This window comes from Sorex fumeus, unplaced genomic scaffold (assembly GCF_029834395.1).
Source record: "Sorex fumeus unplaced genomic scaffold, SorFum_2.1 ptg000037l, whole genome shotgun sequence".
NCBI lineage: Eukaryota > Metazoa > Chordata > Mammalia > Eulipotyphla > Soricidae > Sorex > Sorex fumeus.
Window position 1 is genome coordinate 56,388,368 of NW_026606094.1, and position 19,066 is coordinate 56,407,433.

The 19,066-nt window shown below is 35.5% G+C and overlaps 1 protein-coding gene across 3 annotated transcripts in view; it reads right to left on the reverse strand.

The window, feature by feature from the left end:
- DGKB (diacylglycerol kinase beta) overlaps positions 1 to 19,066 on the reverse strand; it is an 808,203-nt gene that overhangs the window by 523,613 nt on the left and 265,524 nt on the right. For all 3 annotated transcript variants that reach the window (XM_056117996.1, XM_056117994.1, XM_056117995.1), the window contains one exon: positions 18,864 to 18,962. In XM_056117996.1, the coding sequence (XP_055973971.1) occupies positions 18,864 to 18,962 (99 nt within the window). The remainder of the gene's footprint in view (positions 1 to 18,863; positions 18,963 to 19,066) is intronic.

A 19,066-nucleotide genomic window follows, 5' to 3' on the forward strand; every position in this document is an offset into this window, starting at 1 on the left:
TTGTTTTGGAGCCATACTCAGCCATGTACAGGTCTTACCTCTTGTTCTTCACTTAAGGACCACATGGCAGGGCTTAATAAGGGACCATATGGGGTATCCTGAAACAAACCCAGGTCGACTGCATGCAAGGCAAATACCCTACCACTGTACTATATTTCTCAAGGCCCATACATACTTTAGACTTAAACTAAATGTTTTTATAGAATTTGAGTAAGGAAAACATACAAATATAGCAGTTTGTTGAAACAGTTATTTGGATAGCATTAACTAAAATACCACCTTAACTAGGATAATGATAATGAGAGCAAAAATAATCACAAATCAATCCAACAATTTTGAATCTATTAGCAAGAAATTTTCATTTTCATTTTCTGAGATATACTGGGTAAACATTTATGATTATTGCTGATTTTTTTTATGGAGGGGTCATACCCAGTACGGCTCAGGGCTTACTCCAGGTTCTTAACTCAGTGATCACTGCTTGTGATGCTCATGTAGACCATGTAAGATGCGTGGGTCAAAACTAGGTCCACCATGTGGAAGGCAAGCACCCTACCCACTCTGCTATCACTCTGACCCCAAGCGCTCTATTTATTTACCTATATTTTAAAAACCCAGAATCTACATGTAATTTAACATCCAAAGGAAAAGATCCTTATTTTCTGAAACTTCTGAAATTCAGTCATCTTCCTGAAAAATACCATAATAATTGAAATATTATGCATTTGTAGTACCATCTACTGAATATTTATGTAACTATAGTGTAATAGTAACAAGCTCTCCACATTCGGTGATAATTATGAATACTTCAAATACTCCAAATTAGACACAATACTACTTTGATATAAGCTTGTATTATCATATTGTCACATACTTTAAGTTCAGTTGTGTTCTTGTGAATATTTAATTATCATGGATTATCAATGACTTGATATAATAAACCTCTATCACATTTTTGTTTTCCTTGATATTTATACTACTTAGTAAGCTGTGAATGTGAAATGAATAACTAAATGTTATTAAGTTTGTTGAACATTTTCCACACATCAAGCTGAATTAAGTGCTAAAGATAAAGAAAAAAAAATCCCCTTTTAAGTGTGAGTAGCAGAAATGATAGTGAAGCTGTTCAATAAACATAGAGAATAGTTCAACATTATCATTAAGAATTTTATTTCTTTTAATTCTGGCTAATTTGAATTTGAGGACTCTTGTATATCCAAGGGAAAATACATAACATGATTATTTAGATCTAGAGAGTTAAAGGACATAAATATATAAGAAATTGTAGTTTTTTGCCTACAGAAATGCAAACTGCTGCAACAGTGGAACTGGGTAAAATAATATACACCAACTTTCCTCAGTCATTTTACATTTTCAGACTGGTACTTATCCTGAATTCATGCAGTTATAACAAAAGCCGTGGACCAGTGGTTTTGAAATTTTCTATGCCTGTGGAAGGTATACAGTGTGGTCAAACACCACTGATATACAGAACTCAATGGCATGAGAATAATTTTAACTGAAAACTTATACTTACTTAAGAACAGAAGGAGTAGGAATATAAAAAATATGGTGATGAGAGCAGATGAAAAGATTGTTGAAGTGTATGAATATTATAGAACATCAAAAGGGAATATTCAAATATTGTCCAAAGATTGTTACTGGAGAGGGTATTTAGTGATGGTCTTCAGTAAGCCAGACAGATCCCATTACCTGGTCAGAGCACCAATCATAAACCACTATGCTTATGACTGCTGTCAACTGCTAGATTTCACACTTTCTAGTGAAAAATTCCCTGTTATCTGGAACAGGATCTACTGGAAGCATCTCCTGTCCTGGAGTTCAGCTAATGAAATAAATTACTGAAATAAATTAGGAAAAAACATTTTCCTTGTCGTAGAGCAATTCTAAGGTCAGAGAAAGAGCACAGTGAGTAAGACACTTGACTGCGGTTCCAGCATCCCATTTTGTCCTCAAGACATACTAGGAGTTATCCCAGAGCACAGAGCCAGGAGTAAGTTCAGAGCATTGCCAAGAATGACCAAAACAAAACAGAGAACAATACTAATGGATTCTTTTGTGCCAGATCCTCCAAGGTTCACACCATGGTTAATATCCTCTTGAAGACCAGTTCATTTTTCAAAACATGACCCTATCATAACTATCTGCTACCGCCTCAGGGATTTTGTACTGAGACGTATTCCGTTTCTTACAAATAAGACATTGTTAAAAGCCTAGCTCATACTCCATTCCTTGAGAATTCAGCTCAGAAGTGCCACAGAACTCAAGGTAGATGTCAGTAATAGTTCCCTTGATGAACTGCCATATCAAACACCATAGATATTGTTGGGGTAAATTTTAAGATATAATTGATTAATATATAATCTCCAATCAACAGTTTTAAATCAGGGACATATGTAATATTCCTGTTTTATTGGAGTCTTTTATAAATTTTAAATTTTGAATATTTTAAAAATATTTGAATAATTTAGATTAAAAAAGATCACATGCCATGTTTTATATTTAGACTTAATATTAACTGAACTTCCCATGTAATATCAGACTTCTGTTTTAGGTTTCTGGTAAATCATCTCTAAACCAAAGGAATACAGATTAACATGCTTAACATATTTTATGACTAATATCAGCAGGCCTAGCTCCACATTTCAGATCCTTGACTTGCTTCTCCTCCCTTCTAGGTGAAGTTAATGTCCTGACTGGCATACCCTGTGCCTTTTTGGAGCCCAAAGTGGATTCTCTGCCCTTTTAGACAGGTTTTAGCAGCTTCCCCACCTGATTTCCACCATCTTGCAGACCCATCTTCAAATATCCTGAACCAGCTATACTTATCAGATCTCCTACTGCCCACTCTTTCACTTCCTGTAACTGGATGAACAGGGAAAAAAAGGGCAATACTCAACCTGATTCTTCAGAGATTTCTAGGGATGGTGGTGGGGGGCAAACTATAAAGATTCACCCTCAGTATAGCAGGAGCATAGTTAATGCAATGGTTATGGTAAATGTATAGAGGCCCACCAGCTCAGTGAGTAAAAATTGTAACACTGAAGTTTATACCATTTCAATGAGCTATAAAAACCATCAGAAAATAATTTTAGTGATGCCCAGTTGAGAATAGTTAATTAGCTCAAAGGAATTATGGCACGTGTAGTGAGGAAAATCAGAATAAATACTTGAGAGATGAAATAAGAAATTACCATCAGAAATTACAGAAATAAAAAGTATGGTAGGTGATAATACAACCCAAAGAGAAGGTCTCAGCAAAAGTCCCGAGCAGAAGCTGAACAAATGATTGATGAGCTCCCAGAGGAGATGCAGGAAATCTCCAGAAAACAATAGATGATGGAAAAAGAAATAAGAAACACACCAGACAAATATAGGATGAATTCAAGAGAAACAATTTTAGAATCCTTACAACAGAGTCCCTGAAGAACAGGAAGTCAAACTCGATAAAAAACAGCAAAAAATACCATAGATATAATTTCCCAAAGTTGAGGAATGCAAGCTTTGAGATCCAAAAGACCTGAATATAGACCCAATTGAAACAGTCCAAGCACATTAGAATCAGAATGATAAAGCCAGACAAAGTATTGAAAGCAGCAAGATGAAAAAAGGAACTATATATAAAGCAAAATCATAAGATTCATTGCAGTCTACAAAGTGAGACTCTATGAGCCAGAAAACAATGGTGGGATATAGTGAAAATAAGTAAAACAGACACCTCACCAAGAATGCTCTAACCAGCATAAATATCTATATTGATACATAACTATATATTATTCATATTTGAATGAGCAATATAAACTTCATGGAAAGGGAACAGTTTAAGGAATCTGTCGCCTCAAAACTTGTTTTGCAAGAGTTAAATGAATCTCTTCTAAAAACAAGATAAACTTTTCAGCATTTTGCCATTAAGTATGGTGTTCATGCATGGTGGTTATAGTTGCTCTCTACTGGCTTAGTACTAGCCTACTTTTTCAATATACTTTTCCAATAATGAATTAATATTTACTTTACATTGAATGTAAACATACAATCTCTGTTGGTTGAGGTGATTTATTTTACATGTACAGAGATTTTCATTTCAGTTTCTGCACACTAATGCTGATACTGAAATGCTATCTATAATCTAAAAATGTCTAACATGAAGTCAACATTACCATTTTAGGATTAAACACACTTTTACACTTTCATAGGACTATTCTGATTTTCCCCTGAATATTTTCTTAATTTTCCTCATTCCTACTAGATTCCTACTAGATACAGTATATATGCATATTATGTACATTTTAAAATAGCACATTTTAAATAGCACAGAATTATTAATATTATTAAATTTTAAGTGTATAAACTAGTAATAAAGAAAATACGATTTTTGAAATTTTTATCAATTTCTTGATTTACAATTTTGTGAAATTTCATGAGTCTAGCATTATTCATCTCCATGTGTTCAGGTGTCCTCAGTTCCATAAAACTTTATTTTTAAGTATCTCACATAAGTGGAATAGAAAAAAACAGAATAAGAAAGCAATAAATTGACAAAGTCATTAGAATAAGAGATTTTGTCTATAGAACTGAGGTTACCTGGGTAGGGGGTAGCTTGGAAGAGTCCTTGTACACTGGTGAAAAGAATAAGTTCCTCTGGTGATGGATGTAGTATTGGAGTAATGCATGCATGATAAGTATAATTAATAGTATTGGAAATGTTTAAAATTCTACCTCAATAAAAATGGTTGTATATATAGATATATATGTATATATAATATTTTTTCTAATTACATTTATATTTTAGGCATTAAATACCAATAAAGTTAATATGAGTATTTTTTTAAACAAATAATCCCTGTGCTTGGAGAGATAATAATGTATTTAGTAGTTTGCCATTCTCATTGCCAACTCAGGTTTGATAGGTCCCACTGCCAGGAGTGTTCCTTAAACACAGAGTAAGGAATAAGTCCTGAGCACAGATGGGTGTTTGGCCCAATACCCCAAAAGCAAATAAATAAAATCAAATACATTGTAATTGGATGACAAATATAATTGAGTGGAAATAGAGTACAGCAGATAGAGTGCATGCCTCGCATGTGACTGACCTGGGTTGGATCCCTGCCACCATACCAGGTCCCTGAGCACCACTAGTGTGATCCTTGGGTGCAATAGCAGGAGAGAGCACTGGGTACAGCCAGATGGAGGCTAAACAAAAAACCATTCAAAATAGTAATAATAGCGAAGAACAAAAATACAAAGTTCTACCATATTCATTTAGGTAGAAAAGACATAATAATGATAGCATACCAAATATTTGAGCTGGAGCGATGCACAATGGGTAAGGCATTTGCCTTGCATACGTCCGACCCGGGTTTGATTCCTCCACCTCTCTTGGAGAGCCCAGAAAGCTACTGAGAGTATCCCACCTGCATGGCAAAGCCTGGCAAGCTACCTGTGATGTATTTGATATAACAAAAAAAGTAACAAAAAGTCTCACAACGGAGATGTTACTGGTGCCTGCTCAAGCAAATCGATGAACAACGGGAGGACAGAGTTACAGTGCTACCAAATATTTGTTCTAGATTGAGACCTGCTTAAGTTAAACAATATTATTTTCTGACATATAAAAATGGACAATATGACCAACAAAAATGGATGTACACATATATTATAAATATTATAAATATCATAGTTATGAGTATGCCTATGTTCCTTCTTGGAATTTAACTGAGAAAACTGCTGACAGGAAATATAGTAATGTTCAGAATTTAATTTTATACATTTTGTAGAATAAATAAAATTCAGCTATCTTTTATGAATTATACCATAAAATTAGGTCCAGGTTAGAGTTTCAAAATATGGGAAAATGAGACCCTTTGCCCATTATTACTATGATGACAATTATGAATTGATATATAATGAATATTAATTAAATGAATATAAAGTAATGACATTGATGAAACATTTATTGAGCACTGACAATGTGCTTTGTTCCCATTCCTTAGGCAAAAAAGAAAATTGCACAGGCACAAATCCATGGCTTATTGTACAAAGAATTTCAAGAAAACATTATTTTAATTACTATGGCTAAAATGTTAAGGAAGTAGTACATTAAGAGAGAAGACAAAGAGAGATGAAGATGAAGAGAGAGAAGATTAAGCAGCCAAGGTAATACCAGATAAAAACTTAAGTTTAGTGTGGCAAAGACATTCTTAGACAACTGCCCTTACGTCTCCACCTGTCTTTATCCTTCTAGGAGTCCACCAAAGTATAAAAGAAATCAAGTTAGAGGAAACTCAAAATTCAACTTTCTAAATCACAGAAAATTCAAAAGTTTACTTCCTTCATTTAATTGGCTGCTGTTGAATATTGTTGACCATTATTAGACTTCTGATGTAGATGAAAGTGAAAGCCAAAATCGGCATGATTTTACTCCCTAGCAGACATTCTGGTTTATCTGAGGAAAACTGACTTGGTTAATCACATGTTCTAAAGAAAGATTTAACAGACTCTATGCTACTTAAGTCTTAGAAATCTTACTACTAGACAAAAGTGAGTAGGATTCTTGCGGAAGAGCTACCTCTTTCCATAAGAAGAGAAGTGAATCTAGCCATATGGTTCTCTAAGGGTGTTATATGTCGAGAGATGCAGAGGGCTGCTTCAGCAACACCACAACTTAGCCAAGTTTTCAGTCATAGTGAAGAGAGAAAGGTAGAATTAGAATCATCTGAATGAAGTCAAAAGAATATATTTAGAACATATACTTTCCAAAGAGTTTTGTTATCCTTTCTGTCAGCTAACAAGTTGCATTACGAATGTTGATGTCATTGTTACAGGTAATTTAATAAAGGGTATTATAAGTAGAGAAAATATTCCAGGAAGAATGTATCACAACTGATCCAAAAGGAACACCAGGTGGAACATATTCTTTTGGAGGTAGAGATTTTCTCACAGCTGGTGCTCAGGTGGCTCAGGGGGTCACTTTCTGTCATTCTCAAATAACAGAAGTGGTGGTTCAGTATAAGGGCTTGAGAATGTGATGCTGCTCAACCCTGCGATTCTGAGGATTTCCCAGAGCACCTTGTTTACACTGGGGAGACCCTAGGGACACTCAAAGGTGCCTCAAACCCCTACATTCTCTCCCCAACCCCCATGGGGACCTTACCATTGTACTCTCTCTCTAACCCCTGAACATAATCTTTATTTTATCAAATATTTCTGTCAATAAACAGTACGTTATTGTATACTTTTATGTAACGCCTAACTAAAAATAAAATTGGTACAGAAAATTAATTGATCTCTAACGGTATAACTAATATTTTCTTATTTCAGGGGGAACACCCAGTTGTGCTCAGGGATGTGTACAGGTAGAATCTAGATACTCAGTAGACTATATAATGTACCAGGATCAAAACAAAATTGTGTGTGCTTTACCACTGCACTGTCTCTCCAACCCGATAAAACAGATTTTTGATTTAGGGACTATATTAGTATCTATAGTCTTGGTTAGAAAATTGGTGTATGGTACAGAAAAGTTAGTAAATGTGATGTCCAAATCATATGCTGGACATAATACAGAGTGGAAATAATATGGCAAGGAGGTAAAGGATAGACTGCAACTGCAATGTGGTTAGAGAGTAACTAGAAAAAGCCACTTAGGAGTAATGCTAGGTAAAGTTCTACTTTTAATAGCAAAATAAGAATTGGCAAGCATTATATATATATATATATGTATATGTATATATATGTAAGCAGTTTGATTCAATTACATAATTCATTTACTAAACTATCATAAAGTCATTAATGAAAATGTTCTTCAGTCAATAAAAATACACAGAAATTGAATGATAACAGTTTATGTGTAAATGCAAATATCACTCAGTGATTATTAAGCTTTATTACAAAAATGACAATAATATATATCTAAAATCAGCAGGAAGGAGCTGGGAAATAGCACAGGGTTGTGGCACTTATAACTGCATATAGCTATATGCACATAGTTACATATGTGCATATGTACAACCAGCTCACTCTGGTTCCATGTCACACACCATATGCTCCTCCAAGTCTTGCTGCCTGAAGACTCAGAGGCCTCCTGCGTCCCTAAATATGGCTATAGAGTCCCCCAAACATTGCCAGAGTGATCCAAATATTTCCTGCCACAAAAAAGCCATAGTAGAACTACATCTTCAGGTCACTACATTGAACCTCTGGCCCAGTTAGCTGAAAAATTCAGAGAGAGGCACGTGGGTTTCCTGAGCACTTCTTGGAAAATCCAAAATTAAAATAATAAAGTAAAAATCAACTAGAAAATTTAAATAGATTCCATTTACATATTAAAATTCTCATATGGTTATTCAATATTTTAAGTTGTATTATTTCACTTATGAATGAAATGATCGTCTGTACTTTCAATGCACGTACGCTAGCATCAGATGCATCCATCGAGGACCTGATGGTACAAGCGCGAATGATCAAGTACGACATCATTGGTCTGACCGAGACAAGAAGGCACAAATCTCACCATGCCGTTTTCGACACTGGAGAAGAATTGTTCCTCGGAACATGCGATAAAAGAGGTGTTGGAGGCGTCGGTGTCCTTGTCAACACAAACTTGGCCAAGAGCATTGATTCATTCGAATGCCTAACAACCCGAATCGGACGTTTACATTTGAATAGATGTGGCTCACTGCCTGCAGTTTCTATCTTCGTTGTATACGCACCAACATCTCATTATGATGAAAGAGAAATCGAGAAGTTCTACATGGAGCTAGAGAAATTCTATAAAGAAGACCACACCTTCTACAAGATCATTGTGGGTGATTTTAATGCCAAGATAGGACCGAGAAGATCAGCTGAAGAACTTCACATCGGGACCCATGGCCTAGAATGGAACGAACAGGGTGAGAGACTGTCTGAGTTCATCATGTCGACCAAGACCATTCATGGTAACTCACAGTTCCAGAAGGCAGAATCTAAACGATGGACATGGGAGTCTCCCGGTGGACGATTCCACAATGAAATAGACCACATCATATTCAATCGATGGTTTTGCCTGACTGATGTCGCTGTTGTCCCAAAATTTCGAACGGGATCGGAGCACCGTCTCCTTCGTGCAAAATTCTACTTCACAGAGCGGGGAGAAAGGGCTGCAAAGTTCAAAAAGAGAACTCCCAGAATGACCACCAACTGGGAACTCTTTGGTACTATTGCGGCAACATGGGAAGATGCCATTGTTGACAACATTGACGAGGAATACGATCGACTGGTTCAGCACCTCCATGAATGTGCGAGGAACGCCAAGAGAGAGATAGCCACAAAAAGTCGCCTATCTTCGAAAACTCTTGAGCTAATTCGCCAGCGTGGTTTGGCGCATGCCTCAGGCAACCGCAAGCTAACGTCCGAGCTTGCAAAGCAGTGCAGAGATGCGATCAAGGAAGACCTCAAAGAGAGAAGAGCAGAAGTACTGGTAGATGCGGCAGAAGCTGGGAAAAGTATTCGTAATGCCCGCCTGTCCTTCGCCAACTATAAGACCAAGATGACTGCCCTCCGACGTCCTGATGGATCCATCACATCCTCCAGAACGGCAATGGAGAAGATTATCCATGACTTCTACTCAAATCTCTTCGATAGCCATGTCCACTTGCCGACATACCAAATTCCACAGGATGGGTATGTCGTTCCTAACGTTCTCCCTTCCGAAATCCGACACGCCATTTCGTTGGTAAAGAAGCAAACAGCACCCGGCCCAGACAAGGTCAGACCTGAACACCTGAAGAACCTGCCGTCAGTACTCATCAATACACTGGCTCGGCTCTTCACTCGCTACCTGTCTGAATGCAAGGTTCCGTCCCAATGGAAAACCAGCAGGACCGTACTACTGTTCAAGAAGAGAGACATCCATGACATTGGCAACTATCGCCCGATCTGCCTATTGTCTGTCATCTACAAGCTGTTCACTCGAGTCATCCTGAATAGGATTGGCAGAACACTAGATGAAGGACAACCATGCGAGCAAGCAGGGTTCCGCAAAGGATTCAGCACCATCGACCATATCCACACGGTAACCAAGCTCATTGAGGTTTCTCGGGAGTTCAAGATGCCGCTCTGCTTAACGTTCATTGATTTAAAGAAGGCCTTTGATTCTGTTGAGACGGAAGCGGTCATTGAAGTCCTAGCCAATCAGGGCATTCAAGCCCAATACATCAGGATCCTCCGTGAGCTGTATTGCGGATTCACTGCCAGGATCTCACCATTCTACAAAGAAGTGATCGTAGATGCCAAGAGAGGGGTGCGGCAGGGTGATACCATTTCACCGAAACTCTTCAGTGCCACCCTCGAGAACATCATGCGATGACTGGAATGGGAAGGAATGGGAGTGAAGATAGATGGTCGGCAACTACACCACCTCCGCTTTGCTGATGACATTGTTTTAATAACACCAAACATCAGCCAAGCGGCACAAATGCTGGCCGACTTTGACCGTGAGTGTGGAAAGGTAGGACTACAGCTGAATCTTATGAAGACAATGTTTATGAGAAACAGCCTTGTTCCTGATGCCCCATTCGCTCTCAATGGAACGACCATCTCTGAATGCAACAGCTATGTGTACCTAGGTCGAGAGGTCAACATGAGAAATGACCTGGCACCCGAGCTGCGCAGGAGGAAGAGAGCGGCTTGGAACGCCTTCAAGAATGTCGAAGAAATAGCTAAGAGGACGAAGAACCTCCGGCTCCGGGCACATCTCTTTGATTCCACTGTTCTTCCTGCATTAACATATGCCTCAGAGACCTGGGCCCTACGCAAACAAGATGAGAACGCCATTCAGGTCTCCCAAAGAAGAATAGAAAGAGCTATGCTTGGAATATCACGTTTCACTCAAATGAGAGAATGAATCCGGAGTTCTGACATCCGTCGACGATCAAGGATCAGGGACGCTGTCTCATATGCCAAGGTGTCGAAAATCAGATGGGCTGGTCACGTAATGAGATTTAAAGACGACCGTTGGACTAGAGCTGTTACTGATTGGATTCCACGGGATGTCAAGAGACCGCGTGGCCGCCCACCTACCAGATGGTCAGACTTCTTTGTCAAGATCATGAACGATCGGTTTGAGGCCCTCCATGTTCCCGGAGCGAAGAGATGCCATTGGGCTACACTAGCACGCGACAGGGACAAATGGAGACGTTACTGGTGCCCGCTCGAGCAAATCGACGACTAACGGTAAGTTAAGTGATTAAGTGATTAAGTGATTTCACTTATACAAACTCTTCTTATATTCTGGGTATAATATGTCATTCGGTAACCATTTCAAAAAATGCCCAGAGTTCTAAAGTTTAGTTTAGAAACAAATTCTCCTCTTTGATCCTTTTTGATCATTAAAATTTCATGACTATTTCTGCTCCTTTTAACCTCAATTGATCTTCCATACCTTATCTATTTTCAAAGTATTTAACTGAGTCTCTCAAATACTTTCTCAAACAATCCCTTTGCTTTCCTACAACGTATATGAAAAGATTGACGTAAGGATCGAGGAAGGAAAGCATCTTGGACCAATCCAAGTACATGGACAGAACAATCCAGGTAAAATTTCAGAGAGAGCAGGAGGTCAGAGGACTCTTGAGATTGTTTAACTCTCTCCTTAAGTTTGTGGTGATGGCATCAAGGAATACATGAAAGACCTCTAAGAATAGTACAGACTGACATGGTCATGTCATGGATGCAGCTGGCGGTGGACCAGATTATGTGGTTGGTACTCATCTGCCTGCAACATTGCATGGAGACCAAGCCCAGTCCTTTCATCCGACAGAAAGATACCTAGGACACCCATTCCCAGGAACGAGAAATCCCTTTTTTGCATAACCCCCACTTATGTTTTCTTAGTAAATTTGCAGCCTAAAAAATGTTGTTCTATCAATTATAACTGTTCTATAAGTTCTGTTGAATTCTCATGACTTTTCACAAAAAAATTATTATTCCTCCAAGACCCAAAGTAGAATCTTCTTTAACATGTGAGGCCCGTGGACTAAAAGACTTTTTGGTTACTTTTTTATTTTTGGCTTGCTGGTTTTAGCTTTGCGCCCACAGCCAGTGATGCTCGGAGATTACTCCAGCTCTGACACAGGGATCATTCCTGGAAGGGCTCATAGGACCATATGGGACACTGGGATGCAACCTAAGTGAGCACATGAAAGGCAAGCATCTCATCTTAACTGCTTTATTATCTCTGCAGACACTCTATCCTCATTCTTTACTCTTATATGCCAGCTAATTCTCTAAAACACTGCAGTTATCCTAGGTAGCTCTATTAATTACAAAATAATTAATATGGCACCCCTAGCAATCTAGTTAAAGCCCTCTTCAGACCATAGTATCCATCCTCAACCATGGCTATATATTATATTTTATTATCTATCCTGAAATCATACCAAACTCATAAACCACTCTTAAGCAAAGCTATCATTGGTTACCTCAATATTTTACTACACCATTTGCTTAATAATTATTTACATTACAATCCTCTAACATACCCCCATTTCTCATAGCCCCTACATGTTGTTTTAAATAATTTTGGGTGAGTAGTCACACCTGATATAGTGCAGTAGCCTCTGTGGTACTGAGATTCAAACCCAGGCTTTCTGCATGCAAACATTTTTTCTCAGTCTGTTAAGCTCTCGCACTTGTCCTTACTATTTGTTTATTCATTTAATATTGTTTGGGAGCCACATCTGGTGGTGCTTGGAGGCTATTCCTATCTCAGCATTTAAGAGCTGTTTCTTGTGATGCCTGTAGTTCTGGTGATTAAACCTTAGCCCCCTAGATGAGAGAGGTCATATGATATGTGTGTGTGTGTGTGTGTGTGTGTGTGTGTGTGTACGTGTGTGTATGTGTTTAATGGCTTCAGTCTTTGTCATGTCCATCTTTCCAACTATCACTTTTACTCAAACCTCTTAATAAACTCTTTAGTGTATGGAACTATTTATATGGGCGCACTTTAGATTTGGCACCTGATTCCTATTAATATTCTATTTATCTAGGGTATCATTTATTTTAGGAGGGCATTGTGTGGGTTGATCTCCCTGGCAGAGTAATCAGGGTTTATTCCTGGTTCTATGCTCAGATTCACTTCTGGTGGTATTCAGGGTATCATATATGGTGCCTGGGACCAGGCCAGAGTCAGCAGTGTGCAAGGCAGAATCTTAACTCCTGTGTTCTATCTCTCCATTCCCCATGTTTTCAACAAGAAATTCTCATTTAATCATTCAGTGAACATCAGAAAATATTATGCAGTTCTTAGAGATCTCACAAGTTAATATGTGTCACACAATACTACATAATATGTATGCCTAATTGACCAATATTATGAGCAGAAAATAAAAGAAATGTTCTTTACTAATTTTTAAGTTACATTAACTAAAATTTGAAAGTCCACATGGGACCAGAGAGATACTACAGCAGTCAAGGTCCTTGCCTTCCTTGCCGGCAACCTGTGTTTTATCACTTGGCATACCATGTAGACATTCAGTTACCTCTAGAATGATCCTGACAGCAGAGCCCTGGGCTACACCAGGTGTGACCCCCACAGAAAACAACAAAATACACAAAGTAGGTAAAACATGAGATGATCAAAAAGCATAAGGAATCTAGCTTTATAGATATCATACTTGAAAATAACTTATAGTCAATCAGTTATAATCTTAAAATATACTTTTAAACTGTAAACTTAGCTGTGATATAAATTAAAAATTCAATGGCAAAACTGTATCATTCCTATACTTAAAATAATAAGTATTACTGACATAACATGGTTGAGAAACTAACTTGGCTTTAGGGAATGAAGCCTGATATTTACATAATAATTTATAATACTAATGATTTGCATACAGAGAACCAAAATTAATCACAGAACTGTTCATAATGAAAACTTAATTTTTTGATGAGTCATTCAACTATTCAGAATAATTTTTAAACCTAAAATTGAAATCTCTAGTTTGTTGTTGCTGTTGTTGACTGAGGAAGTAGAATTAATTGATTAAAAGTCTCCCACAAACTTAAAAATCCTTGCAAAACCATAAATATTATTAGACAACCAGTTTGTCTAATTATACAAACTTGGAGAGATTGTACATTATGAATAATTTTGGAAAAAAAAACAAATTTGTAGCTTCCTAAAATATTACTCTAATAATAAAAGGAATTCTATTACTCTATTCCATTCATTCCTGTGACCTAACAAATCTATCAAAAATTATTTGAAAAATACTTAATGTAATTAAAGTGAAGGTGACATTAACAGGTAGATAGGATAGTAGCAATATTATGGATTAGTACATAAAAGCAAATAAGATATACCATCATCACATTTAAATATGGATATAAATTACCTGCGTGTTTTCTAAGGACAGCAGATAAAACCTGAATATAATAAGACTCAGTCAAAAAGGTGAAAACTAAAGTTAATATAAATGAGGTGTATTTTTATTAGCTAACAAAGATGTGCAGCACAAACTATTTTTGTTGTTACTATGATAGTTGTTTTATATTGTTTTTAATGACTTTCAACTGAAGGTTAGTGAAAAAATTGTGAGTGTTGATGTAATTATATTAAATACCTAAATTGCTAAACAACAAGGATAATTCTGTCTTGGGGTGAGGAATAAATTTAAGACTTAAAAGAGTGAGTGTACTGCTTGCTCACTCAATTAATTTCTATGTGAAATTATTAAAAATGTTTGCATTATCACTATAACTAGGAATAAACAGCACTTGAGTGTTATCTGTAACAAGAATCAAGAAGGCATATTTTAATGCAGTCCATTAAAGAAAGACATCTGTTTTGACAATCGATTGGGAAGGACTAATAGCCTTCCATCAAAATTAGATTTCTTATTAAGAGTCCAGACTGAATAAATTGGATTCACTTCACATTTATTTGGAGGAGGGATGGAAGATGTTCAAGGAATCTACCTATGCAAACAGTTCTGATGTCTCATCAATACAGCATTCAGTAAATAGAATATGACTGCAATCATTTATGCTGTAAAATATACTCTTAAATAGCATTTGAAGTACCCAAACATAGTTATAGGAATATCCTGATAAAAGTCTGACATGAAAAAAATTTAAAAATATTTGCACTGATAATAAACTTAAATATGCCGATTACAACTTCAGAAAATGGAGATTATATCTAATACATGGAATCTTTGGCTATATTTCTAGTTCAATTTTAGAGTATTTAGCTTTAATCCATTTTTATAGCAATAAGCACCATTAAGACCAATTATCTGTGGAAACTCTTCATTCATAGTGAATGCTTATAAAAGCATGTTACCAGTGCAAAAATATGCTTATCTTTGTAATCTTCATAAGAAGGTAAGCGCATATGCATTGAATCATTAACTTAAAGTTATTAAAAACTGTTGGAATGGGATCAAAAGACTGAAAATGATCAAATGGAAAAATTTAAAATATAAACCTTGACATGGTAGTATGTCATAAGATAGTTCTATAAGAAATTAGGAATTCACATTGAGCTTATTTTGCTCACTTAAAAGCCAATCTCTGATCACAGATTCAAAGGCAAGCATCAGTAAAATGAGAAATCTTAAATTTTTCATTTTATATTTTCCACACTAGGATAAAAATGATTGGCACTTTGAAATGATTGAGTGTCAGTGCCAATGTTTTTTAATATCTTAGAGAATATAACAAGCATGATAAACTTGAGCTTGTAATTGTTTAAGAAGAAAACTGTTATTGAAGATATTTTTAAATACTATTATAATAATAATTTAGTAAGTCTGTATATAAAGAAAAAATTCAAAATTTTACTATACTTGTAGTTGTAAATCATTCTTGGGACATTAATGAGAGAGCACATATTGCAGTCTCAACCCATCAATCGGAGAAGAGTAAGCAATTTTATGAACACAAATTTTTATTAACTTATTGAAAGTATTAATACTTAATGTGTTTTGCAGTCAATAATATTAATTCCACAATAAGAAAGTAATCTTTAATTTCTATTTAGCAAGGCAGGAAGGGAAATGAAAGCAAGTGATTTAGAATGATTTATTAACATATGAAAAATCCCGTTAGATTTAGAGAGCTGATACACTCAGAGAACTCAAGTAGTCAATTATTCTTAATTTCTAGTGAATATAGCAGTATGTGGTACGTGAGGGATTACAGAAGTTGATTTTTGTTAAGAGCCATGCTTACCATGGAAGAGAGTATGAAATTCAAGTAGGAATTGCTGGAAATACTTTTAATTTAAAAAAATGTCTAATCAAACTTTAATTTACTCTTTTTCAAAACTGGAGCAAATCGACCAGAAGTAAAATAAAAAATATACAGAAATATTGCTATTTTCTAATGCCATCAGAGAACAGTTTATGAATTTATAGGGTGGTGAAGAAAGATAACACAAGAGAAGACAAGAAAAGTCAAACAAGACAATGGAAGACAAAAGAAGACAAGAAATGACAAAATAAGAGAAGACAAGAGAGAAAACAGAAGTGTCAAACCTTTTTTTCACCACTGTTAGCCCCTCAACATAAAAATTAGATTATTATCTTAAAATTTAAGTAGATCATTTATGTTTTCTGGTTAAAATGCTCTAATTTTTTCAACTTTGTTCAACGTAAAAGTTATTTATGTTTAACAATGGTTCATTTTGCTCTTGTGGGAACATCTTTGGTCTTTCTTGCACTAGTACTCTTCCTTCTCACTCAGGCCCTGACAAGAATTTCCTTGATGTCCTTTAGACCTGTTGGATATTGCTGTCTCTGACTCCTTCTACTGCCTTCCTTAAAAAGCTCTGTTTGTAGGATTTTATCCCCATATATTCATGTATATAACTCTCTTTCATTCCTCAATTCTACACTCAACTATTTCCTAGATGATCTCTTTATTGACTATCTCTATATAGAATAGACAAAATTTGTGATGTTGTCCTTTATGTCTGAATTACAACCAGCACCGTGTGGGCAATAATAATATTGATTATTAGGTTAATATATAACAATGAAAATAATATTCAGGCATGTAAAACAACAGGGGAATCTTTATAGCAGACTTATAAATTTGAAATCCAGAAGAAGACTGTTAATTGAATATTTTTAAACACATTACCAGAATCAACTACAAAAACAAGATCCCAGAGAATGACTGTTAGGGATAGAAAACCGTAACATGCAACAGCAGAGTATGAGGATGACCAAAATGAAGTTGGCTGAAATCATGAAAGGCAGCAGAGACATAAAGAAAAAGTACCCAGAGGAACAGAAGAACCATGTCCATGTTGTATAACGTGAATCACTGGAAGGCAGAGACTTGTAGAGAATAAAGTGGTCAATTCTGCCTGATATATCAGAGCAAATAACACCAACACAATGGTAAAATATTAAATATGGTAAAGATTATATTTTACTTTTATTAAATAAAAGTAAGATATTTTAGTGGTTTAAAATATACCTTTAAAGCACAGTGTCTAAAAATATAGTACAAGGGTGTACAAGAGAGTCATGCAAGCATACATGTTGCATTTCCACTCAGAAAAGAAATGACTAAAGAATAACAAAAATAATTTATGTTTTATTTGAATATATGTGTCCAGAGAGTGATAAAAGAAGAGCAGGAAAGTAGTCTCTTGACTCACTGATTCCTTCTTATTGAACATTTGAGCACAGGATGCAATGAAGTCAGTAGAATCATTATACTTTTAAAAAGAAATTTAATCCTTAAAACAACACTATAAAATTTTTAAAATAACACCAAAATTTATAGTTATTATGTTTTATGGTAATCACATAATTTTAATTAACCTTATTTAAAACAAGATGTCTAATAAATCTTGTATAAAAAAGAACATTCAAAATTAGTTATTTGCTATCTTCAGCAATGCAGAGATATTTTTGCTCTTTGTTAATAATTTGAGAAAATGAAGATTTTTAAAAATAATTTTCTTAAGTCAAAGCTTTTAGAGACAACCAGTATGTTACAGATAATTACAAAATGAATCATAAGTGGGTGCAAATTGGGTAATTTGATTAATGTCTAGGTTGACCTTTAGTAAAGTATTTGTCTAAAATTTCTTGGTTCTTATATTTGTATTATGTCAAATGAAGCTTCAGCCATTTAATTCTCATGCTTCTTACCTTTTTTATTAGGATGAGAACTGCTTTTGAATATAATAATGTTTGTTTTATAAAATAAAGATTCTATTTTAGAAATAATTTTGCTTTTGCAATGTGCATGACTATTGTCTTTGAATACCTGCTTCTAATTTCTAACAGGGTTAGTTTCATCTGAGTAAGCTTATACATGTTTTCTTGTTGATTTATTGAATTTAGTCATCATTTTGCAATTGGAATTATCATTTAAGAAAAAAGTCAACTACACCTAGTGAAAAGGTTTAGCTTTATTTAATATATATTTCATTATTCTACAAAGCTTCTGACATATAAAATTCATCAACAGAGAAGATATAAAATGTACCTCCCCAGCAAAATTGCCCATTAGAATAACTTCATTCTTCTGGGAAGCAAGATCTATAAAATATATAAGTAGAAGTGTTCTGCCTATACAATTTCTGGTAAGTACAGCATGACTATGTGAGAAAACCTGAGTCAGCTTTAGTTAAATTCTATGATATTAAAAAGCATATTGTGCCATGAGGGAAAAGAAAATATAGTGGGCCAAGGTGTCTTCTCTACAACAAAGGGGTATCTTAAATTTATAGAGTTATTGATCAATGAAAAATTAGCTCTTAAAATATTTAGTGGTAGATATCAGTTAGTCATAGTAACCCCCAATTATTGAACAATGTTAAAAACATACAAAACAAAACTCACCAGTACCACTGGACAGATTGTGGTGGGTGGTAAAATATGGTCCTTCAAAGGTCCGCAGTCACACTCAGGTTTTAGATGAGAAGCACACTTATTATGAAGCTAAGAAAAGAGGAAAAGGACGCTATAAAATTTTGTATGGCAACTGCAAACAAGGGGAGATTCTATTTCAACTGAGATATAACAATTATATTAGAAGTACATTA